The sequence below is a fragment of the Mytilus trossulus genome, chromosome 7, assembly GCF_036588685.1.
Source record: "Mytilus trossulus isolate FHL-02 chromosome 7, PNRI_Mtr1.1.1.hap1, whole genome shotgun sequence".
Taxonomy (NCBI): Eukaryota; Metazoa; Mollusca; class Bivalvia; order Mytilida; family Mytilidae; genus Mytilus; species Mytilus trossulus.
Window position 1 is genome coordinate 76,350,873 of NC_086379.1, and position 27,947 is coordinate 76,378,819.

Consider the following 27,947-nt stretch of genomic DNA (forward strand, 5'->3'; position numbering starts at 1 on the left):
GATAAATGGAAATGTATTTATTAGATATTGTAAATAAATATAATATCAACATTTTGATAAAAATTTAGTTACAACAAACCATTATCTGACTTCAAAATAAACAATTGCACTTTAAAACCTTTTCCATGATAACAACAAAAACAAATTTTATGTTTAGTCCTGATATTTATTATTCAAAAGTGTGAATAAAACTTCTTTTAATTTCTTCGTTATTCTGAAATTTTTAAAAATAAATAAATATCCCAAATTGCAGAATGTCTATATACTTGTTCCCAATATATTTTCTCACTATTCATTTCAACCTTCTTTTTAAATTCATAATAATTCTACATGTAGGTTGTACGATAATTTATTTGACAATTACAACATGTTCTATTAATTTGACTATCATCAATCAAATCTGATTTTTTTATTTTGAGGTTCTCCATTTGAAGTGTCAATTCTCCTTTTCTGTGCTGAGAATCCATTAGACATTCCTCGTCCACCCCCTCTTGAACCTCTGCCGAAGCCTCCACCCCCTCTTGATCCTCTACCTCTAAACCCTCCTCCTCTTCCACCACCACCACCACCACCACCTCCCCAGCTATTGCCATATCCTTTGTTACTTGATTCTGATTCTAAAAGTTCTGGTAGTGCCGTAGCTTTTTGTAAAGTGTCAAAATTTGTATCTGTCCATTTATTTGCTACCTCGCTTTCAAACTCTGATGGTAAATCAAACACACTTGACTACAAAAATAAAGAAACACAAAATTATTTTATGAAAAGTAAAATATAGTAGATAAATATCATGTCCTTCATTAATTATTCTTACATTAGAGAAATATGTCTCTATCAATAGGTAGCTTTTATTAGTACAGATCTGTTCACGGAACCCCAAAGCCTGGGTCAAAGCATTAGTCTTTTATATATTTCAGATTTCTATGTCCATTGAACCCAAAATGTTGAGTTAAAGTCCTTATTTAAATAATATCAGGGGCGGATTTAGGCGGGGGCGTGGCGGGCGTGCGCCCCCCCCCTAAAATTTGCAAAGTATGGGTTGTCTTCAACATGTTTAGTCAGTATCAGAAGAGACCATACCTTCTTAACATTCAAAATATATAAAACAGTCAGTTTAACCCGGTTTTTCTATACTAAGTAACTTAGTAACAGAATCAACGTGTTAACTAATCAACTGACCTACGATTTATTCAAGTTCTATAAATATTATATATACTTTAAAGAAAATGTTTTAGCAGTTAAAGTACAAACAATTGTTACATTATATTTGCCGTTTTTATAATCAATTTCTTTGATAATCGAAGTGCCGAATTATGTATACCGTATTACATGCAGTGCCGATATCCCCACAAAATAAAAATAACTTTGAAATCACGCGTCATCTCATTCTGATTATAGTTGTTTGTGGCGAACACAGTATATATAAAGTCTTGCACGACCTCCGAAAATCCAAAAAGTAAAAACATATTATGAAAGAACAATTGAAAATCACGGCGAAAAGTGGAAATTTTCGTTTGCAAAATTTAATTCTAGTATCTTATATTGGTCATGTGAACTGATGTTATCTGTCTTGTCTCACTTTGCCTCCGTCGATCTGCCCGTCTATCTGTCAACTCTTTACATTAATACATTTCCATCCGGTCCTAATTAAGTTTGTCAAGGATGGTGTTATGTAGTGTTAAAGTAATTCTTAAGCTGTTAAGTGAACCGGTTTCATTTCACGTGATTGAAACCATGTTGAATGGCTAAGACACATTGACGATCTGAAATAAGGGCTTTTTATTTTTGTGATGTTTCTGTTTTTCTGTTTATCACAACTACCAGCACCAATGTCTTTCAAGGATTGGTTGACAGGTATTTTTGACCTGATATTGATAAATAGATTATTTTAGAAGTGCTGGTGTTTGAGTGTATATTGGTTTGCATAGAAACACAGACACAAAATAAAATATTCGCATGATCTTCAGTTTCTGTTTTGGGCTGCAGCTTTATAAACTCTATCATAGTTGCAGAATGAATCTCTTACATGTAGTGCATAAGTTATTGGTGTCAGGAGATTGTTGAAGTTTTTTCAAGTTTGTAGGAGACCTTGCCATCATAACTGAGAGGTTTTTCGCGGAAAAGAAACATATTGTTTTACATCTGTCCGTCCATGATACTAGTGATTGTAGATTGTTGTCAGGTTGGATTTATTTGGTTTCTACTTGAAACTATAATTTCTTGCTGACTGTACCTCACAATAGTTCGAAATACCTACATTGCGAAGAATATTAAAAAAAATAAAATAACCTCAAATTTTTTTTCAACTCGCTCCGCGAAATATAAATTTGCGCCCCCCTAATCTGAAATCCTGGATCCGCCCCTGAATATCTTAAATAGTTAACTTTATAATGAACAAGGGATCTCTCAATCTAAAATTGCATAGGAAATCATGGCTGTTTTTCTGCTCTCTGGTCAGATTGTTGTCTTGTTTGACATGTTCCCCATTTCCATTCTCAACTTTATAAGTGGGGCATACACATCATAGACCCAACTTAATAGTTGTGGAAGAGACATAGATAACTAAGCATTCCCCAATAGTTTATCATTTTTCTTATCTAGTCCCCCCCCCCCCCCACCCCCACCCAGTTTAAGCTCATAATTCATTTATATATTAAATACAAAGACTGAGTGTTGGCAACAACAAAAGAATTTTTTCAGCGTGTCTGAACTAGGAAGTGGACTATCATATTTGACATTAGTGACCCAACAAGGACACAGATAAAACTCTTCAGATAAGTGGTTCAGACCAAGTCAATGTAGATCTACATAGTTTTGTCAATAATACAAACAAACATTATGTAATTACTATCTTTTATTTGGATTATGATAACACATTTTTCTTTTATCTGTTTTCGTTGAACTGTTTATTAAAATTGATTTTTTACTTTGTAAATCTTGTTAAAAATATTATTCATGAACTTCTCTAATCACTAAAATATATCCCACATTTACCATTGATTTTCTATCTTTTTCCCTGTGTGACAAGAATAAGTAAAATATGCAATATAAGGCCAGGATAATATCAATATAATACCCAGGTAATATTCTTTCAAAATGTATTTGATTTTCACTGGCATTTTCTAGTGATGTTGTACTCCCATGCTAAAGTGGTTGCTATATACCAAAATCCTATACCAAAGGATATAGGACAGGAAAATGTCCAATATCAAATTTTTAACCTTCTGCTAGAAGTCCATGATCTATGCATCATGTTCTCAATTGTTGGTTTATTTGGGATAGAAACACCTATAAATGTTAGACGCCAGTATGACGATTATTACATAAAACATTTCTATCCATTACAAAATATTTCAATTGGCATATATCCTGTCAGAGGAGAAATTGAAAATTTATTTAATAATGAATATAATAATAATGCAATCTACTTTGTTTGCAATTGGTAATTGGGTAATAAGGAGATTTTCACAACACACAAATTATTTTTAGATAGTTAAGATCACATACAAGAGCAGCTGAAATCAGTTTGTGGACAATAAAGAGAAATGTTGAGCCTACCAAAGGCATGAATATCATTAGAAATTGATCATAATTACCATTTTGTCTTTACAAAATCTCATTCGCATGGCTTTTTCTTTGATTTCCTCTGGTAACTGTTTCTCTAATGCCCTCCAAACATAACTCATTGTTCTCATTTCCATGTTTGTTGTGAATATATATGTTGTGAAACCCTGAAAGAAAGTGGAATTTTGTTAGCTCTGTAATAATAACGTCTTTTAAGTCTATTTTGTAAATAAAGACTTTATAATATCTTTATCTAACAATGTTCATAACTATCATAACTTTTACATATATTTCTGTGGAGAAGAAAGGACAAAAAATGACCGATCTTTCCCTTACATGGACAAATTTTTATCTGCTTAAGCTTTTCAAAAGTAATTTTTGAAAAATGTGATACTTAAGTAGTCCTGTTTTTTTCTTCAAAATAAGGCAAAACAAATGTTGTAAATCAAGACCCATCTTAAGAATCAGTTAATAATTGTGAAGCTAGGAAAATCTGTGTCTTCAATTGAGACACACTTGCATCACTTTGATTTTTAATGCCACTTTCAACACTGTTTTCATGGCTGTCAGTTTTTATTGGTGGAAGAAGCCAATTGCCCAGATAGAACCACAACCATTGTTAAGAAAACTGACAATCCTAGTCATTTAAGATTGGAGTCGAGTGCACCTGCCCTGTGCAGGATTCGAAATCACAACCTAAAGTGTTGACTGGCTAGTGAAACATTAGTTGACTACTTATAAAAAAGAAGATGTGGTATGATTGCCAATGAGAAAACTATCCACAAAAGACCAAAATGACACAAACATTAACAACTACCACACATTCACCAAGGCACATATTTATGAGAAGAACATCATACAATACAGTAGTGAAGATATCAGGTGTCTGAACTACTACTAGCAGTTATTTGTTGTTTTAAAGACCAATTTTTCATTGGTGAAATTCCATAAAATGGACTGTCACAAATATCCTAGCTAGTTAAACTGAAAAAAAAACCCGGTTGTTTGTTTTCATTATTTTTTTGTTTTTCTGACTAGTGTCAGTGGCGGATCCAGGAATTTTCATAAGTGGGGGCCCACTGACTGACCTAAGAGGGGGCCCGCTCCAGTCACGCTTCAGTGATTCCCTATATGAGCAACCAAATTTTTTCCCAAAAGGGGGGGGCCTTGGTCCCCCCTTAATCCGCTTCTGAGTGTGTGTTGTGATAGACACATTTAAATTGTGAAAATGCAAAGAGGTTTCACTAACAACCCTTCAACAAATCAAATAACCACAAAATTCTTTGGACAGATAGTAGGACATTTAGTACTATGATGCACAGACCTTCTTCAATTTCTAATCATTACAAGGACACAAACCACATGCATTATAAAAACAATGGTCAAGGAGTTATTCAAGATTAGCAAACTTTCTGCATACTATCTGTTGTGACATTATTATCTAAACAAATGTCAGAACCATAGAGCCAGTAAAGGTATAAATACACCCAACATTATCTACACACAATAAACAGTGGTTGTTTTTATGTCTCCATGGAATTAAATAACATTCCAACTTTAATTTTACCTTATCATGCATTAACTTTGAATATGAAGTAAAATGTAATTAGTATCCAGCTCTGCCGACCAACTAAAGCTATTTTTAGAAATAAGAAATCAAATTAACAGAATGAGAAATAAAGTTGGTTCTTGAATTAGTTGCCATACATTTTTTCTAAAGTACACAAACTTAAATGCTTCAATAACCCTGTACAATTTATCAAGACCAGGTGTTTTTCCTTATTGATTTTCTTTGTTTGTATGTGGGATATAGAAGTTTCCATTAATTTTTTTCTATTCCTGATATTAATAATCTATTATCTGATAGACAAAAAAAAATGTTCTCCTTTTTTCTACCTTCAGGCAATGGGCAACAATAATATGAAGGCATTCAAATCTTCCAAGTCTCGACACTGTGTTGTATATTTCAATATAAAGAGGTCAAGGACAGACAAATCATTATGAGAAGGGACTTGAAGTTAAGTGGACACTTGATAATATTTCATTACACTCTATGTATTGCATATCTCACCACATATAGCTTTTTTTAGCAGATTGGGCTTCAAGAAATTACCAATCCATCAATCTATCAAATTTTACTTTTATGTTGTATAAGAAATTATGCTAAAAAATTAGGTCATTTTGTATTTGGTAATGTTATCACTATATTGATCATTTATAGCAGAATGTGTTGGTGCAAATAGGTGAACAAAGTTAGTGACCTTGACATTGCTGATCAGACATTCCAACCTTGTTCAGGACACAGTCCCTCCCTCTGGTGGTGTGTAAAACTTACATCAAACTTTTAAAATTTCCAAGTCTGACAAGACTTTTTACTTTAGATTCAGTCTGCACCAAAAACATTTTAATCTACTAGTCCGGACACTAAATATGAAAACTTGTCCCTATATGACTATATAAAATTTCGAAAATTTTCACTACTCCGAATCAATATTTACTAGTCTGGGGCATCGGACTAGTGGCTAACAGTGCAGACTGTAGATTCAACATGTATCTAAAGGAATCAATAATTTTTTTTTAAATAGGCATTTAGATTGAACCAAAGTTAAAAGCCACTAAATCATCCAAGAAAGTAAAATTTCAAAATAACTGTGATTTTTTTAATACTAATTCATAAATGTACTATAATATTATGTTACAAATTAAATACTTAATTTATTGGAATGGAACAAGTGTCTGTTTATAAGTCAATAATAATGTTACTCATAATCGATAGACAACTATAAATAGACCATACAAAAGGTCACCCTGTTCAGTGAGTGTCCCAGCTACGATTTTCTGAAAATCTTGTTTGTGAAATAGTTTTACCTGTTCTGACCTACTTAGGTTATATCTACATTTACCTATAAGAGGACTTATTAGATTTTGTGGAATTATATTTCCTGAATACAGGCTTGGTTGATTTTACAAAGCATTAGCTTACAGTTTTTTTTTTAAATTTAAGCCGGGACAAAAATACATTACAATTTCTAGCTAATGTTCTTATATAAATTTAAGAAAATTTCGAGTGACATGGTTTAATGATGTGAAAAGTTGGTTAATAGACAAAAAATGACATTTATTATTCAGATTTTAAATTGAAGATTTTTTTTCTCAAGTTGTGTCTATAATATTTATATTATCAGCCAGAAATATTAAACAAAAACCAAATCAAAAGACATTATTACCAACATGACCTGTACTAAATGGTCAATAATAATTACAACTACAGCAGTTCCCTAAAGATCATCTGGAAGCCTCAAATTATATCAAAACAAATTATTGAACATTCAAAGCTTCAGCACCATTCCAAAATTTCTTGAGATGTATTTGATGGTCAATAACAAATTAAAATTCAGTTCATTTGATTCATCAGTTTTCTGTATAATAAATAGTCCAAGGATAATTTTTCAGAAAATAAAGGTCAGTCTCCAGAATGGCAAATGAAAAAGTAGGCAAAAAATAGAACTTGACCTAAATCTTGTGGTTAAAAAATATGAGTCTTCAAAAGTAGAAATGTATGGCCCACAATCTACAATTACCCGAGTATATAAACGCAAAAATGGCCAAATCCATGTTTTAGAATGAGAAACTCATCAAAAATTAAAACAGCAGGGCAGAAAGTCATGCCCCAAGAATCTGTGCATGAATACTGTCAAGTTGTGAATCACTAAGAAGTGTCAAAGTCCATGTTTTGGTATGGGTAAACCCTAAAATCATTAAAATTTAAATAGCAGGTACACATTCTATTGTCCTGTAGAAGAGTCAGTGCAAGTCTGGTAGAATTCTGAAAAGCTGTTGTCAGGGAGTTGCAGTTTAACAAAGAGTGATATGGACACCTACAACAAAGCAGACGACAGGCTGCAAGGTTAGCAGACTACAAAGCTAGCAGACGACAGAAGTGATTCTTAGTGTTGCTACAAGCCATCATCAAAATTTCTGTCTGTATCTTCTGGACACTAAATAAATAGGGTTTTTTTTGGACAAAAAAGATACATGAAAATAGCAGAATATCAAACTAAAACAAATTATGGAAGTTGACCTGTATTTTGTAGTCAAGACTTAGACATAAAATTTCTGTAATTTTGTACCCTCTTTGGTTCAGTGGTTCTCTTTGTATAATCTAGAATCCACATAATAAACCATATTTTCCGAAAGTTATAAAGGAACCATTCAGAATCAATAACAGTGAAATCATTGAAAATCATTCACAATATTTAATACAATCAAGTTTAAACATTTTTTGGTCATGTAGATATTTTCGAATTGTTGAAATTTACTAAGAAATAAGGGGATCAGTGTATACCTGTACTGAGTGTACCCATATTAATGGAGAATAATAATGTTAGCAGCAAATTAAGAAAACTTACAAACCAAAACAAGTACCCAATATAGAATGCCAAGGACATAAAAAAGGTCAAGAACTGAAGATCAATTATTTTGAGTATTTTTAGCTTAGCTATCAGTGTATGTATCATAGATACCTTTTATCATATTGTCAAACAATCATATAGTAAACAATATGAACTGGATTGTATTGATGTTTTGTCAACAAAAAACTCATGACAATGCAAAAAAAAAAAATTACTTGAATAAATAGAAATTCAATATCAAGAAGTTTAATTTAAATACATGTATATATTTCTAATATTTTGTTTGTAATTGGCCTGATAAAACTGAATTAGACATTTATATAAATATAATGAGATAATGATTTACCAGTATGTCAACGAGGGTGGTAAAGGATTATTTTTTTGCAGCCATGAAAAATATTCATTATTCACTGTGTTTCATGAAATCAGTAAAAAGATCAACATGCAAGAAATTTTTAATTGTTCGTTCATTGTGAAATGGCAATTTTATTTTGTGTTCTTCCGTGCAGATACCCTCCATTTATGCCCCTCAGCAATTAAACAACAAAAATAACCAAAGACATCTAGACAGTAACATACAGTCCTAAACAATGAATGAGAGTCATTTTACAATTTGTCAAAGTCTAGATTATCCAGACATTACATGTCTATACAATTTGTTAGGCTCTAGATTGTCCAGACTTTATTTAGTTCTAAATTGATTTATTAGAAACAATTTCGAGTGTAATTCATAATGTTCCACTTACAAGGCTCCTTTCATGTGTAGAAATATAAACCCAACTCAAATTGTTTTCTCAAAGCAGAGCAATTATTATTCAATTTCAATCTTGATCAAAAACTAGACATTTCATACAAATCCGACACCTCTTCTACATATGACCTCTTGGATTACCTGGTTTATAGACTATTCCCTGTCAAACATTTAGACCATTGTTATATGGTATCCGTTTTGCTGTAAGTTAAAAAAGCTGCCATATCCTGTTGGAATGGGGACCTATAAGCAAATGTCCCCCTGCTCTCTGCACGTATAAGAAAGAACCCTTGCAAAAACTCTTTGAGGGGTAGGTACACTATAACGTCTGTCTCTGACCCTTTTCAACATGCCCTGTAGTTTCTTTAATTTCATATGCTATTTTAATTCACTGTAGTGGCTACCTCTGACATTATGGAATAGTTACTAATCATATACAGAAAGACCTGTTTATACTATATTTGGTTTAACTAAGTTGACTCATTCTTCAAAATTACATGATGATGTAGTAAAGTCATCTAGAGCAAACAATCTATTATCTTGTAGTGACAATCCCTATTGCACTTAATATTTCCAAATTTTTCTCATAAAAATATTTCTGTACAAGTTTTTCAGGAAAACATCTTGATTTTCTTCAGTTTTTACATCTATAAATAAACTGATCAAGTATATCCCTTCATGTCTAAAATGAAAGATTTCAAAGTCAAGCTAGTGAATGCTCACTTCTCATTTGAGCTGTCTGAGATAAAATCAAGTCTCCACAACTACTTTTATATTTTTGGTATATTATTTTTCCTCATTTTTATACTTAAATAGTTTTTTAACATGTGTAACATACAATGAAGTTTTGGAATTTTACCATATTTGGTGTGAAAATGTAAAATATTTTCCTATATAAATTATATTGTTCTCTATCAAGTGCTGGTTTTGAACTAAAATCTTTGGTCATTGCAAAGTACAGAGCAGACCTTAATGATTATGCTTCAAACAAAAGAATATACATTGTTGCATTTTGAACAAGAGGCTGTCAGAATTCCTGCTTGATGTTAATTACAGTAATTTACAGTAACTATTTTTCCTAAATGTCATTCAACATCAGTATCTATTTCAATTCAAAAAGAATTTTGTCAACTTTGATCAGATTCTATTTATATACATTCTTTATATAAACTAAAATCTAGTTCATCAATTCAGTCCAAAAATACAAATACGTAAGATTTGTTGTAGAATAATGAAAAGATTCATTCACACCATGCATTAGTCAACTGTTCTGAGGTCATGTTACAATTACAAAAGAACTTAACAAACGCAAAATATTTTCTATATATAGAACAATGTGGGTGTTCAGACATATTTATTGTTTTATATAAATAAATAGGAAATTTGTCTAGTAAAAATAACTATAAGGGAATTTACCAACACATGGCGCATAATAACAAATATAATTCTATATTTATAGACTATGCTTTCTCCCAGTTTAATTATAGATGAACTATAAAAAGATATTCCAGTTTCCTGAAAATAAGTCAAGTAAGTCTATATTTGATGCAACTGATGCTACTTTATAATACCATATTTTTAGTATGAGGAAATTTCTTCTGATATAATATATGTACATTAATATTTGCACTTCAAGAGGGAAAAAAATGGTGATGATATGATCTGTATGCTAAGAACAAAGTTCTATGAATATCAAAAGGCTTCCTTATTATTATTGTCTGATTGATCTGGTTAGCTTTGTTTATTTCTATTTATAGTTGATTGTTATTCTGTTCCTGCATTTATATGAAAATCTTTTATACAAATTAGTTTTCAGCTGAACCCACAACCAAATCTCTGAACAAGTTGGTAACTACAGTAGCACAACTGAACTGACATCAAATTTCATTTCTGTAATAATTTAATATAATTTGGCTATATCTAAAAGGTAATTTTTAATATTTAAGTTTCTGTTTATTCCAGTTTTTATAAAGTTAAGACAAAAATAATAATAAGTTGGGATTGTGTCCATGGGACACAGATGGTGGAGGGTGGTAAAGGATTATTTTCATGCAACTTGATTGCCATTTTTTATTTCACATTCAACATGTTTTTACTTTTTTATTTGACGTTCAGTCATGCAAGATGGGTGCCTCATTCAACGTGTTCTGCTTATTTAATTTTACTTGCATCGTGATTTTCAAAGTCTTATTTAGAGTGCTCTGTATTTTTCAAATAAAATTCAAACACTAGGCAGGGATCGTCAAGAAATACTTTTTTCAAAGCTGTAAACCAATTATATCATAAATGTGTATACTAAATCAGGAATATCAAGTAAAACAAAGAGTTAATACATAAAAGATGACAGTGACTCAGTCATAAAAGTATTTATTTTTCGTGCAACATTCATTACAGAAATTATTTCACGTTCAACGTGAAATTATGTCTTATTTCAGGTTTTTTTCGTGCAAGGACCCCCCTTCACCACTCTTATGGTGCCCTGTACAATTTTATATAGGGAGATTACACAAGTTAAAGTGATTGTACCCAAATTTGTACTTGATCTTAGTTTTGTGGCAATCATCATTGTGTTTGAGTTTTATTACATTTAATTGAGGAAAACATAAGCTTAGAGAATGGAAAGCATTTTGAGACATGCAGATGCACAGGCAAAGGTAAACCTTAGTAACCCTTTCCTTCATAATGACGCCTTTTGACGCCTGTGTAGTACCTCAATTGAAATGCTTTGACTACAAAATGTCTGCATCAGACTTTGAAAAATTTATATCCAATATGAAAAAATATTAATGAGAATATCTGACATGAATTTTATTGATGAAATATTTGTTTTCACAATGCATTTATACTTTAAACCTAATGATCTTTTTTTATTGAAATAATCCTATGCGAATCAAGTATGTGAGAGGGTAATTGCCTTCTCTGATACCGCAATGGTTTGATAATATATGCCTTTAGCCGAACATTTTGATCTTTATACTTGTTTCAAGCTCTTAGACACATACCAGGACCCCATTCTTAATTTTTTGGACTGAATTTTTTTTATAGCATATAAATATTATTGAAAAGCCATTTCAAGCCACTGAAAGACACTGAAAATAGGGTGTATCTATAAATTTGTTTTGTAAGATAGCCATTATATTGACTCAAATTTGTAAAACAATGATGCAATATCAATCTACAACCAACAACCAAAACAAATCCCCAAAGACCTAAAGATCGATGTAGGATAAAAAACTTAAATCAAATAGTTTGGGGGGGTTAAAGTTCTGCAAGTTTTGTATATCTGAAATCGATTTTTACATATATCCCTATTGGTAAATCAATTTTTCCCAAATTAAGTTAAGAAGGGGGTGTGGGGGTCAGTGAAAAAACTATGTGAATTAAGTTTTTTATCCTACATTGAACTTTTGATGTTGTCCCTAACACCTCACTGAAATAGATTCTATTGGACTGATTATAGGATGTTTTTTTCTATAGGAAAACAAGCATGAAGAAAAAAGTGTGGACTGACGGATTGACATACAGGCAGACCGAGTGCAAACCTAAAGTCTCCTTTGACTTCATCAGTAGGGACTAATAAATACAGATCTGTTTAGGTTATATAAAATACAAATATCCAGATATAATTATATTATACATTGTATATGGCAATTGGATCAATAGTAAATAAAATCTTTAAAAAAAATATGTAGATAGTAGTTCAAAGTAATTCTGTTTGGGAATTACAAAATTGCTGTGTCCAACATTTTTAAATAGGACATATTGTTACCTTCTGTATATATATAAATAGAAATATTTTTTATAGCATTATTCACCAATGTATGATATGCTATTGATTCTGTTTCCCTTGACATGCTGTAATTATAATATAGATTAAAAAGATAAACAATTACAAAAAGGTATTAAAATTGTTCAGCTAACGAAAAACAAACAAAATACTTTAAACTATGAATATTTTGAATTTTAAAATGCTTAGACTAATATTCTAAATGTAATGCTAACAGTATCATTACAAATAACAAAAGGCTGCCAACTGTGCATTTCATAAAATAATTAAATCTTGCTAAAGGTCTATTTATATATATTTTTTTAAATGTTTAGGTTATGACATTGATCACTGAAGAATTTTGCCTACGTGCCATTGTTCACACTTGGCGATTGGCCAACACAGGGGGTTTAATCTATGATTTCTGTATATTATCAGTAGATCACAGCAATAGGCTTGTACTTATGTTTTGTCAACATACTGTTCTTGACAATGCCAAAAAAACTGTTTACTTGCATGAATAGTCTTTTCAATGTCAACCAGCTTGATCTCAATCAGACTATATTAAAAATGAATCAAAATTGCTTGTTATTTAGCTAAAGAATAGATCTTGCAATTTTCTACCCATAAAAAGCTATAATAAAGAGAGTATATATGTAGAAAGAATTATTGAAACCTCCACAAAAAAAACTATCAAAAAAGTAAAATATGTTTTAACAGTAAATTTCTTTCATAGTTCTCCAAATAGTGTTTCAACAGTCAACAGTTGTAATTTTAAAAGTAAAATATTTGAATGATTTACAAACACTTTTCTTGTAACTGAATTATTTTGGTATGATGTCTTGTTACTTCCTTGTGATGAATTAGATATGGTCCTGAGAACATAAACTCATATGTAGGTTAATTTTGAGTTTTAAAAGAATTTCATTGACCTACAATATTTTACTACATCATTGACTTTATGTTCAAGTCAGGGCAAATGACCTTTTTTATTGTGACACACTGTCCCTACCTGTGCTTCACAATTATGTCAGTCAGAGGTCCATGAACTTTTTTTTCCACAGGTGGACCTTCAATTTCTAAAGTTAAAAGTTAAAAACTGCTGGAGAAATTTCAAACTCTGAATAATTTCTTAACCACTGAATGTAAACCTTATTTTACAAAAGTAATGCTTTAGTTTGTAGATCTAAAAGCCCTAGACTTTTCACCTAAACATATTTAACTGGACAACTGGCTTATTTTATGGAAAATCAAACAAAGAATTGCAAATTACACATATGAAGAATTGAGTTAATCAGATTTTGAAATGATGCAATCCAATAAAAATATTATTTGGGGTAACATTTTATAATAAATAAAAACCATAATCAAAATATAATGTTCTTACCATCAAACACAAAAACCTTGCATTTTTATGGTATTAACTTACGAATCCGTGTGAACTAAAGCATCAGATTTTCATATAAAATCCACAAAAGAATGGACAAATTATCCTGCTTAGCATACCTAAATTTGTAACTCAGAGTATAAGCAAACAGAAAATTTGAAGGATCAGAAAAAAGCCAACAGGAACCCATCATATGTTTTCTGTGCAGACTATTTTCCACATTTGTAGACATATATATGGTTCCCTAATTGGTTCAAATTTAAATTAATTTCTTCCTGTTCATGTGACTGTCTTTAACTAATAGCTTGTACATACTTTTTATATCAATGCAAATTGTTTCTCATAGCATCAAAGCAGATTTTTTCATAAAATGTCAATTTACAGAGAGACTCTGAAAAAGTTTTTTCCCTTGATATCTTTACTAAGAAATTTTTAGACATCCAATAAAATATATTTGATCACAATAAGAGAGACAACTCTTGTTTAAATATGTTATGTCAGACAATGTCAGAATGGCTGACATGGAAAGATTTTGACATGAAAAAGATAACTCGTTATTTAATTCCATAAAAAGGAGATATTCAGGTAAAGAACCCAACAATATATAAAATCAAAAAGATATATATAAAAGGTCAACTCCATCTAAGTCACAATTTGTAAAAGTAAACCATAAATTTGATAAACGAAATTTAACTCTACCAGGATAGTTTTCTGATTTTTTCATGAAAGTTTTAAAATCACAACATCTGAAGAATTTATCAAAATAATCAACACACAATCTACCTTAAATAATCACCATTGTAAAATGTTTAAGTTTCTACAAGAGAATAAACTGTAAGGAACAAGAAGCCAAAAAGTGTAATAATTGGACACAAAAATTGTAGCGTAAATAATCAAGGCTGGAACATCCACAAAAAATCTTATTAGCACAAACTTTTAATTGTAATATAAATATTAAAGTGCCTGTGAGCCCTCTATAACAGGTAAATATTGCATTCATTTTGCAGTGGTAACTTAAATTAAACATTGAATTGTATTAGGCATGGGAGGTATGGTATATTCAACTACAATTGTGTATAAAGGAAGATAACCCCTATTTGAAATATATCATTGCTATTTGGGACAACATCCCTAATGCGCCTTGAAATAAGGAACTCAATAGTCACGTGTAAACAAAAATTCTCTGTGTAGTGATATTTGACACTTTTCTATGATAAACAAGTGACTGAGCTTAACCGTTTGAGTTAATCTAGAAAGTAGGGGAACACAGAATAAATGTGTAAGTCTATGGAGCTATTAAATGTGTTTAAAGTATTCAATTTTCAAAGAACTAATATTGTGTTAAAAATGGGATTATTTACCATGTGGAGCCGCATCACAAAAGGATACTCGGGGTTTGCTAATTTACGGAAAAAGTAATCTCACTTCGTACCCTGAGCCATCACACATATCCAAGTTAACGATATGGACTGAGCAACAGAAGAAAATGTTACCATTACCGCCTATGGAGAAACTAATGCGCATCTGTAGCCATTTAATGAATAGATACTAGATTCAAGCAATATGCACAATTTATGTAATTTTCCTGACAAATATGGTTATAAACATACACATCATTTTGTAAATCAATGTTTCATCGATAATTTTGGGATAATTGGTAGTATAAATAGAATGGTGTTCTCAAAGCACACCATGTTTACTATCAAAAGTAGTGATATAATCTGGAAAATTGACAACTATCATGAAGGCCACATAAGGGTTTTGATTTCTCCAATAATTTTTATTGAATTCATCAAGCTCTACAGGAATGCAATTTTCTACATAGTTTTTATTTTCAAAGTGACATCACTCCCATAAAAATTTTCTATAAACCTTTCATAGATTTTCATTTTTTTTTTCAATTGGTACTATTTTAATCCAATGTATCCAAACAATGTGAATCGAAATTAGGAGATAACTGTATTGTATTTTAAGCTTGGCCTTCGTAAAACGTAGATTTTACTGTCGCAAATTGAGTTTACCTAGCGACGCGGAGCGGAGATAGGTAAACGGATATTTGCGACAGTAAAATCAAGTTTTACGAAGGCCAAGCTTAAAATACAATACAGTTATCTCCATTCTAATGCCACATATTAAAATAAATGTCATTAAATAAATATTTTGGCTTAAAAAATGGCATAAATGAAAAAGCCCGCGAAACTGTTGCATTGTCTTTAGCATCTAAACAATGTGACGTCATGTGTTTACTCTGGATGTCAAACATGAATTCTAAACATATTTTTACTTTTCGTACGCTTCAGAATGGTTTCAATATAGACTAAAAGATTTTGAGGCTTAAAATGTGAATATCTTTTTTATTTTTTGAGAAATTACATATCCCAGAATTCAAAATGGTGGCTTTCTTAGTTACGGACTGGTAGAACGTGGAATCTAACCCCTCAAAATATTTATCAACGTCCAATGAAAATTATCGTTACAAACTAATTGCATTAGAATTTCTCATATCCAGCTGAAAATTGACTAAGTATCAAGGAAAATATGAAAAAAAATCAGAAAACTTACACACCAAATAACACAATAATATGTATATATTGCTGAACTTACACACCAAGTAACACAATAATATGTATATACATTGCTGAATTTACCATAAGTAAATGGAATATATATCAACAGAAGTTCTAAAGATGGCTTTATCTAAAGAAGCTTTGTTTCCGAAGAACACCAATTGCAGAATGTAAAGAAAGGCCATAAGACAGAAAAACTGTATGCTTCATTTTATATTTCTAGAAAGTAGAACATCAATTTATTGTTTACAGAACTTAAGTTTAGATATAAATGCTATATGGGAAGTTAAGAAACCACACTATTATTTTCTATGTTTAGTGGACCATAAAATAAGGATCAAAACTGAATTTGGCATTAAAATTTGAAAGGTCATATCATAGGGAACATTTGTACAAAGTTTCAAGTTGACTGGACTTCAACTTCATCAACACCTACCTTGTCCCAAAACTTTTAACCTGAAGCAGGACCGAGGAAGAATGGATGCACAGACCAGAAAACGTAATGCCCCTATACTAACATAGGTGGGGTATAAAAAAGCTGGGTCATAAACAAATTTCCTTCCCTTAAATGGTCTCTTGAATGATTTCTACCAAATCTATTTAAAGAAATGTAAGTAAATATAATGGTATTTCACATGGTAGACAAGCATCAAAGAAATTTTCTGTAAAATGACATCCTGGAACCATTACACCAACATTATTAAGGTAAGAAATGTTGGTTTTTTTAAATTGAGAGAAATGTGGTCATATTGACCAAAAACTGTGGATTCATACGTGTTCTTGGGATACCAATATTTCTGGATTTCATGAATAACTTAGTTGACCTCAGGAATAACTTAGTTGTATTTGGCATAACCGTATTGAATTTTAGGAAAACGTATTATATGTACGAGACAAAGAAATTAAATACCCTTAAAGAGACATTATTTTCTCCAACCATGAAAAATACAACAAATCCCCAGTAATCACACTCCCATCTCCTTGATCTACAACATTGTATACAAACAAACGTGGTGTACTAACCTCTTTTGAAGATAATAATGATCTTGGTACAATTTTTGTGCTTCCTGATATAACAGCTAAGGCTGCGGCAACAGCATCTACTGCTCCTCTCTCTTCCACCAAGGCTTGTGCTGACTCTCTGAAGTACTGTAATGTTTCATCATCAACCAGTTCTAATGACCTATAATTAACAATATCAACTTAGTATAGCATGGTCAGTGGTGTTTTGGATTCATTAGTAAATGCTTCCTTTAGAAAGACTGTAAAATTAGAGTGCCTTTTGATCAAATTTTGATGTATTTTTCAACCAATTTTATTTTTCAACGTAAACAAATTAAAAAACTAATTTTATTGAAATGTGGATTCTTTCTTGATTGCAAAAATATATATTTACTTCAAATGAAAATTCAAATGACTAAAATAGACAAAATGATTGACATGATTGAGGGAAATAAACTAATAAACAATGGTTTGTTATAATTAAAAATTTATAAATTTTAAAACTGTTTCAAGCCAATTCCTGATAAAAAAAAGTGAACTAATCTAAATTGTTAATTAATTACAGATGATTATTGGAAATTTATTAAGTAAATTATAGGCCATACTTAAAAACCTTTTATATATTCATATTTATATTCATATTTCATTTTTTTTAGATCATGTTAATCCATTAATCATTTATCTTTCAGATATAATTTACAGAATTACTTTATGTAATGTAGATCAAAAGTAATTGGCAATAAATAAATCTATCATCCTTAAAAATATCAAACAAACAATACACACATTTGTGTAATCAATTATGAGGTCAAATACTTGTGTATTAAGAATTAGATGCATATTGTAGTGGTCTGTAATTATGTAAGACTGAGGTTGATAGGTAATGTGGTCAATTTGATTGGCAGTTTAGGAGGTGGGGCATTGTAATTAAATGTCCACCTTGTCTCTGATTGTTTAGTGATAATGGCAGTTGTCAATCATACTAGTTGAATCAATACCCACTTACCTAACCAAATGTTTTTAAAAAAGCCTGCACATCAACACACCTTAAGGGCATACGATACAGTTACAGGGGAGGTAATGACGTTGCTAACGTAAAATGTTATTTTCGCGACGTCAAACTGTAACATATCGGGAAAAGATGCATTTTTCGACTGATTTTTGTCATTCAAACTGATTTAATTTGAAAACGAGTTCATGGACCCCTATTTTTCAAAACGGCAATTTGTTCCATTTTGCAGGGAGATTATGTGACCCAAATTTTATAAAACTGTAAATAGAAGATTTTTTTTAATTTTGATAAACATGCAGTGAAAAATGACGTTTTTTCCTCAATTCATGAACATTTGATAAATATGAGTTATTTCTGAATAATTACATTAGATGTAAGTTTCATTATAATACGTTATTCTGATTGGCTAACATGTTATTCCGTAATCAATTGCATCAGACAATAACATTTATCATGCATGATGACACGAGGTCACACAAAAAAGTGCACAGATGAATTAAATAAAACTGGATAAAATTAGTGTTTTCATGATTTTAGCTAAAAAAATGTAATTATAAGTATTGAATTTTTCTTTTTGAAACTTTATAGGGTTGTAAAAGCGTTGACCGTGCGTACATTTTTAGAATGAAGCGCTTCCGCGCTTCATACAAAATGTACTTCGGTCAACGCTTTTACCACCCAATAAATTTACAAAAAGAAGCATTCAATTCTTAAATAAAAAATTGCATATTTTTTTATGATACTTATAAAATTCAAAAATTACCGATTACTTAACAAAAAACAATTTGTGTTTATCTTTTATAACAAAAAAGTTATGTCTTTCTTTCGAAAAAGAAATTACGGCCACAAATCTGAATTTTGAGCAAATATACAAAATTTCGACCTCATTTTACTCAAAAAGTAGCACATGAAGGTATATTTTTTATAACATATTTGATTTAATCAGATAAAAAATAGCCTATATGCAAATTTTTATGAACTTGTAAATACAGAATCAAAACTGTATTGTATGCCCTTAATGACATACATTCTTGAATGAACTGCTCCAATAATATACCCAGTTTTTTTTCAGTTTATTTGTGTATTATGTGCGCATACATGAGAACTATAGGGAACTATATTTTAGTGTGAATACATTTAGTAACAGCAGCTAACCTGTCCTGTTGTTAGGTAGGGTGGTGCCTAAGTAAAGATTTAGAACAAGTTCTAATCTTTCCAAAAACTCTTTTACAATCATTGGTGACTTTAACTGAATGGTGGAAGATTAGTTGATTGTTTTTCATTGGTCAATTCCAATTTTACTTTAAAATGCACGAAAACAATAATATATTAAGATCATATTTTGCTTTTTACTTGAATAACAAGGACTGCAAAATTCTTATCATGCAATTTTACAACAGATTCCCTAGTGAGGAACACACTTGTCAATCCTACGCACATTATTTTAATTGTAACTCCTGGTACTCACTCTGAACGCTTTCTCACCTTCAAAGCATGAGATAAAAATTATAGAGCATTAGTTTAATTTAATTGAATTTATGGCCATGGATTGATCTCATGATCCCCAAGACATTATTTAACGAAGCAGTTAAAGAGTTACCAAGTTAATATCAAACATGTGCAGGGCAAATACAGCCACTCACAATTTCTAAATTTGTGCATCATTTTCATAGAAGTTACTTCTAATAAGGCAGGGATGGTGTTCTATAAAATATTTAATATAATATTACTTTGCTGCATCAGCTGCTGAGGCTTTTATAATGTCTTCTGTTGTTGGTCCTCCTATCTTCTTAAACTTTATATTCTGTAAAGCATTAATAAAATATTCATAGAACAATGGTGGTACAATAGTCCAATTTCTTATATACAAAGTCTGAAAGTTATCTTTGAAACAGTCTAAGAGAATTTGCATCCACAAGGTGCAATATAACTACCATAAAAATAATAGTGAAAGTCTAATAACTGCAGTAAATACTGTGGCATCAAAATAGTAGTACAATAGGACAAACAACACATCATTTGTCAATCAAACTTCATAGATAACATTCTTAATGTATTTAAGGACACGTTTACCATACTCCCTGCAGTAGGGGGATAATTCTGAAATGAAGACAAACTTTCATTCATTGTAAATATATTATATAAACTTACAGCTCTCCTTTCTACTGTTTGTATATCATATTCCTCCTGAGGTTTATAGAAACACAGACAAATTCCTGATCGTCCTGCTCGTCCAGTTCTACCAGATCTGTGAATGTAAGACTCTACGTCTTTTGGTGGACTACATTGTATTACTAAGTCAATTTCTGGGATGTCTAACCCTCTGGCTGCTACATCAGTAGATATCAATACTTTACATTTACCTTCTCGGAAACTCTACAAAAACAAAATGAACTTTTAAGACAACTAATATAATAAACAGATTAAATTTGAGGAATCTTTTGTGCCAATTTGTTCAAAAATTCTGCCTTATCCTCTCAGTCTGCAAATGTTCTTTCCACTTTAAATCAGGAAAAGCATTCTTAATCTATATTCAGGAGATATAGTAACTTTTGAAGGGGACAAAGAAGGCTTGTATAATAATTTGAAAGAAAGGGGTCTATTTCTGTTTTTGTCCATTTTCACATAATTTTAAAAGCTAGTTCTCCAACTCTGCTTGGCCTGGGTCAATCACTGTATTCACTATTGTAACTGTCATAGTTACAATTATCATTGTGTATTATATCATCGTGTTACTTATGTAAGAATTCAAAATTCAATTCATTATTAACTGCTAATTCAGAAATTATTGTGTACATTTATTTTTGTGATTTTGTGGTTTAAGACTAAAATGCAATTTTTTTTTTTCAAATAAAATTTAGAATGTTTAAGTTTAAATTATTTCTATAACAACTCTATCACAATAATTTCTGAATTAACAGTAGATGATGAAGATTGCATGGTGATATACACTACCTTGAGTACTCTTTCTCTTTTCATCTGTGGAATATCTCCATGTAATACTTCACAGTCCTGTTTGATAGATGGACTAACTGCTAACTCATCAGCATCACGTTTGGTCTGACAGAAGACCATTGTTCGTCCATGGTTACCACTGTAAACTTTAATAACATCTCCAATGGTTGATGCTCTATCAAAGTAACTACATTTAATGGCTAAATGCTGGAAAAAAAATACAAAAAATATATGAAAACCTAAACAATCATTATTATTTTGTTTTACATAGATAAAGAACATTCAATTATTTTGAATTTCAATAATGACAAACACTTCCAACTTAAATTCTATCAATAAGTGTATTTTTCTAAAAACTGTAGATAAATTGACAAACTTAAAACAATTAACTATATACTCCTACTTAATTTAATCTATCTTACCTCCACATTTTTACTTGTACGATTTTCCATACTGCCAACAAGAACAATTTTTTCAACATTGTTTCCAAAATATTTTTTGCCAGTCTGTTGAACCCATGGCGGCAAGGTAGCAGAAAAAAGAAGGGTCTGTGGTTTCTTCTCTATCCCTAAAATTACATGAATAAGTTTCATAAAATTTGGTTATGGAAAACTTAAGTTGGAGAATGCAAACAAATAATTCAGCAATTTTTCCATTTGTCAAGGGAGGTAATTCTAAAATAGTAAGAGACACGACTAAAATTCAAACTCAATCTGTTTTTTTGTGTATTTTGTGGTAATAAGCATTGTGTATAAAATTTCATAACATTTGGTTAAACTTGAGGCTTACTTCAATAAGAGAATAGAAAAGAAAAATCAGCAATTTTTCCATTGTACAGGGGCATAACTCTAGAAATGTTTAAGTGACACCACATTAATTTGAAATTGTTCTTTGTTTTGTGGTAATAAGCATTAGGTATTAGTTTCATTATGTTTGGTTAAGGCAAACTAAAGTTAAAGAACAGAATCAATAAGAAAAGAACAGAATCAACAAGAATGTGTCCCAAGTACATGGATGCCCCATCCGCAATATCATCTTCTACATTCAATGGACTGTGAAAATCTCTTAATTTGACATTAAAATTAGAAAGATCATATCATATAAAGGAACATGTGCACTAAGTTTCAAAAAATTTAACCTGAAGAGGGACAGACAGACGAACAGACAGTGTTGATTGATGTACATATATCTTTTTTTTCCTTTTCCATTAAAAAAATAAATTAATTAATAACATAGGTGTGTCTCCAGTACACAGGAGCACCCATTCACTCTCTATGTTTAGTGGACAGTAGGACAAGTTTTAAGTCACTGGCATGCTGCAATACTGTATAGCGGCTTATTTTCGCAGGGTGTAAATTTTCGCGGATAGAACAAAATCGTCAAAATATTGTGAATTTAAAAGTGCACATGCAAAGTATTGATAAAAGTTTGAATCTGCCAAAATTATAACCGGCAAAATATTTTGTATATCTTTTTCAATGAAAATTGTGATATTTTACACCTGCTAAAATAACATGCTATATGGTATACTGCCTACCATATTATAAACATCTCACCTTCCCCATAGGCATGCTGTAATATACTGTCGACCATATCAGCAAAACCCATATCTAACATCTGGTCCACTTCATCTAACACTACATGTTGTAATTTAGTTAGATCAAGATTTCCTCTTTCTATATGGTCATATATTCTACCAGGTGTCCCAACCAGAATATCAATTCCAGTTCTCAGGGCATATTCTGAAACGTAAATTCATTATTCATTTTTATTTTGAGACACCATCAAAGGGACATATCAAAACTGACTTAATCTTTAATATTCATTTTTGTTAAGCAATCAGTAGTTATCTTAATAAAAAACATTAACATGTTAACTATTGTGATTCACAGTTCCATTTTTCTACCTAAATCCCTACCAGTTTCAATTTCTTACCTTGTGGTGCATAGGGTGAGCCCCCGTATATGCAGAATGCTGATAGATTTGTACTAACAGAAGAAAAATCTTCACAGACTTGTTTAGCTAACTCTCTAGTAGGGGCCATTACCAAAACCTACAATAGAAATTCAATTTACAAGAATAAAACTAGGTGATTGCAATATTAATCAATTACCTAACATAAATCATTATGTCTACAGATGGACAATAAGCCATTTAAATATGATGTCAGCACGTCTTGCCTATCATGTCCCTCCTTCCACTTAAAAAAAGGCTGCATGACTGAAAACATTATCATAATTTTTCAAGGAATTAAAATTAATTGTCCACCATTCCTGTTCTTAATGGCAAATGAATCAATTCCTCTCACACTTGTCCTAGTTTAAAACTGATGAAGTTCTGAGCAGTTGCAAATTTGGTGTCTTGTTTTAGATAGAATTTAACAGAAATTATGATTTGATTCATTTATTGTAATATGGCAAATACATGATTCCTTTTCCTAATAACTGATATCATAACTGAGATAGGATTCCAATATTTTTCCTACCTTTATCGCTCTAATAACTGATATCGTAACTGAGATACTATTCTTACAGAAAAACATTTTTCCTACCTTTATCGCCCTAATAACTGATATCGTAGTTGAGAATAGAAGAACATTTGTCTTACCTTTGGTGCCCTAGCTGTTTTCTTTGTTTTTTCACATTTCTGTAGGATCTCCACCAATGGCAGAGCAAAAGATAGCTGAAACACAAATAATATAATTATTTTCCCCCTTGTATTTACAAAATAAATTAAAATTGTGGGTACCACTCAATGATCTTAATAGATTTTAATAAGTTTCATGATAAATACTCAAAGCATTTTCTGAAAACTGGAATATCACCCCACTTTTTGTCCGAACACTGGAAGATCCCCCTTTTTTTAAATAAAAAAAACCCAACAACACAATACACAAAAACTTAAAATCCAAAATTTGTAAAAAAAAACACAAAAGCAAGCTAAAAGATATAATTAATTCACCAAAGTTTCATGGTTTAAGTGTTTTGAGATATTGTGTTGCCTATGGACATACAACAGTATACCATCATACGTCCAGAACAGGCGTAAAAAAACTAAGACTTACAGTTTTGCCAGTTCCAGTCCCTAAAAAAGAAATAAAAGTTCTTCTTTAAATAACGTTTAATCCACATTTGGGTCAAGGATAACATAGGTCACAGGTTTTTAGACTAAAATATTCAAGTCTAATATGTAGTCTGCTAGTCAGCTATAAAAATTTGTGAAATAATGAAAAAAATAATGCAACCAAGTGATCTAATTCCTATCTAGTCTTTTTTGTTGCTATAATTAATACATTATTAATGTGGTTACAGGTAAATATGAAAAAAAATATGAAAAGACTTGTTTAACCCAACAACAATTGTGCCTTTACTAAGAGGCTATCTGATTCCTTTATAGTTTATTGTTGTTTGTCTTTGTTTATTTGTATGTTCAATACAATGTAGTCAGGTGGTCAGTTGTACTATTTATGGTGATTCCTATTCATATTTTCATGCTTTTGATATTTTATAATGTGTTTTTCTATGTTGTGATGTTATACTATTGTTTCAGAAAAGGAAGAAGGTTTGGTACCATTAAAACGTTCAATCCCGCTGCAAATATTTGCACCTGACATAAAGTCAGGAATCTGATGAAAAGTAGTTGTCGTTTGTTTAAGTGATTTATACGTGTTTCTTGTTTCACGCTTTTTATATAGATGTGACTGTTAGGTGTTCCCGTTTGAATGATTTTACGCTAGTTATTTTGGGCCCCTTTATAGCTTGTTGTTCCGTGTGAGCCAAGGCTCTGTGTTGAACGCCGTTCATTGACCTATAATGGTTTACTTTTAAAAATTGTTATTTGGATGGAGAGTTATCTCGTTGACACTCACACCACATCTTTCTATATCTATTTAGTGTCAGGGTTTTTTGGCTTACTACAATGCATCTTACTGAGATTCACCAATGTCTCATTCATGTTATTGATATTCATTCTAAATAAGACGATAATAAAGACAACAACACCCATTAATTACCACATGTAGGAGTTTATTCTGGATGACATGTTTAGCCAATACTACTACTTCAGGTGTTTGGTCACCTTGTTCAAATTCATTTTAATTGTCAACAGTTAAATTTAAACTAACATTCCGATGACATGAATATTTTTTCTTTGGTGAAGTATGATTACTTACTTGCTTGCGCAATCAAATTTTTTCCTTCATACACAATGTTATATGTCTTCGCTTGTATAGGAAATAAGTAAGTTATTCCTCTTTCTGAAAAATAAAACATATCTTACATGTTTATCTCATTTAATCCAAAGTTGTACATGTAATCACATGTAATGGCTTTATAAAATGGCAATTTAGTCTCATTCCTTATATTATACATTATCTTAAACATGTTGAACAGATTATAACTGCTACCATCATCTTTTTTGTCAGGTGATTAGGTAAATTTCACCTAAAAGACACTGAATTAACATTGACTGTGATAAATGTTTTGTTATGGGGTTTTCAAATTAGAGTTTGTTTGTACAGAAATTACTCCTTGCGTCACTTTTATAACGAAAAAATGTGTGTGTAATACAAAAAAGAATAGATAAATATTTTACCACTTAGTTTCTTTAAGGACTGTTGAGATATGTTAAAGTTGCTGAATGCACCATTTTGTTCATCAGGTGTTAATTCCTTCTCTGCTGTACTGTCATCAGCTTTTGTTTGGTCCTCTGTGCTGTCATTGGATGGTGCTGACTCATCAACTCCATTGGTTGCTTTGTCTGTTTTCTTTGATTTCTTTTCCTTTTTCACTTTTGTTTTTTCCTTCTACAACAATAAATAATAATTCAAAATAATCTCTGAATTGTCAATAACTTTTGGAATTCTTGAACAAATCTGTAATAATAACCATGTGAGATAATAACTAGTAAATGTGATAGCACTACCTTAACTTGTCTTGTGAAGAATTACTAAAGTGCCAAAAATAGGCAATAATCAATAATTTTTCCATTTGTATCTCTATAACAATAAAATTGACTCCACCAAAATTCATACTTAATCTGTATTTTGTGGTAATATGCATTGTGTATAAGTTTCATAACATTTTGTTGAGGCAAACTAAAGTTAAAGTATGGAAACTAACAAAAATTTACTAACTTTGAGGTGTAAATACAGCCCAGTGATATTGTTAGCTTTTTTCAAAACTACCTCTACCCTTTTTTATTGGGAAAATATGCGTCATTTTCATCAAATTGGGAAATTTGAAATAAACCATGAATTTGACTGAAACTTCAATTTACAGACCCGTTTTCAAGAGTCATACCCAGCTTTAAAACAAGACCCCACTTTGTCAGTGATGATATATAAAAAGACCCTCAGGCCTCAAATCTACACATACAGTCATTTTAAACATGAAATTTTTTTAATGAGTGTTTTCAGTTATTCTTCATGTGCATTTTCTACTGAGACTGCACTGTTTGGGAAAAAAGTTGTCTTTTTGGAAATAATTTTAAGCCATTTTTTTTCAAATTGGGATTCTTCTCCAGGGGAAAAAGCCTTTTAAAATATTCTCCACAAATTGAAGGCAAACAATATCACTGCAAAGATACATAAATAGACCATCAAATGTGCACATATAGTCATTTTAGGCACAGAAATTGTTTAAATGAGTGTTTTTCAGTGTGAATTCATGCACAATTACTACTGAAACTGCCCTGTTTGGAAAAAAATTGTCTTTTTGGGAATAATTTTAAGCCATTTTTTTTCAAATTGGAATTTTTCTCCAGGGGAAAAAGCCTGTATTCTCCATTAATTTAAGACAAACAATATCACTGCAGCCATTTTTGTCCATTTGTTATCAGGCAGAAACCCGGTTGAAATAAAACAAACAAAATTATCAAAGCACTTTGTTAGAAAAGGCGATAAATGCTTACTGTAATGTTTACTATAGTAACAAAAATTTTAAAAGTTAATAGAAACAAACAAAATGACAATATTCTTCTCAATTACGAAGTATTTAATTTTAAAAAAAACATTTGCATAAGTTTTCAATTTATTTACCTAATTATTACAATCTGGTCAAATATCAAAATATTATGACAATTTTTTTCAAATAAATCATAATTGTTTAGTGTCGGGAACTGTGATATCCTATTCTTGTTATGTGTCCGTGTTTGTCAAATTCACACCTATAGTTTATCTCATTGTATGTTGAATAAACAAAATATATTAATTATTATTATGAAATGGAAATTGTGACGTCACAATGCACTTAATAGCACGAAACCCCATAAATACGAGGATATTATTAACTTTCGGGTTAGATTATGAAAGCTTACGATTTTCTTCTCCTTTTTGACTGTTTCTGTTTTCATTGTGGTAGTTTCTTCTTCTGTTAATTTCATAATAGACGGTCAGTGGTAAAGATGTCAACTTTACATACACGTGCTTCCGTCGAAAAGGACAGTGTATAAAACATGTCCGTTTGATTTCGACCCCGGACCACAAACTTGCAATAATAACAACCCATTTTTGATGAGATTGGAAAATTAAAAAAA

The 27,947-nt window shown here is 30.9% G+C and overlaps 1 protein-coding gene across 1 annotated transcript; it reads right to left on the reverse strand.

Moving 5' to 3' along the window:
* Nucleotides 1–2: 2 nt before the first annotated feature.
* Nucleotides 3–27,909, reverse strand: LOC134725843 (nucleolar RNA helicase 2-like). Its single transcript, XM_063590066.1, has 14 exons — nt 27,729–27,909; nt 26,007–26,217; nt 25,585–25,668; nt 24,478–24,497; nt 24,021–24,095; nt 23,349–23,466; nt 22,970–23,155; nt 21,836–21,981; nt 21,414–21,620; nt 20,610–20,834; nt 20,189–20,262; nt 17,468–17,627; nt 3,594–3,728; nt 3–726 (listed from the first exon to the last, which is right to left on the reverse strand). The coding sequence occupies exons 1-14, from the start codon at nt 27,792–27,794 to the stop codon at nt 391–393; spliced, it is 2,043 nt and encodes a 680-aa protein (XP_063446136.1). The 5' UTR covers nt 27,795–27,909; the 3' UTR covers nt 3–390.
* Nucleotides 27,910–27,947: the final 38 nt, after the last annotated feature.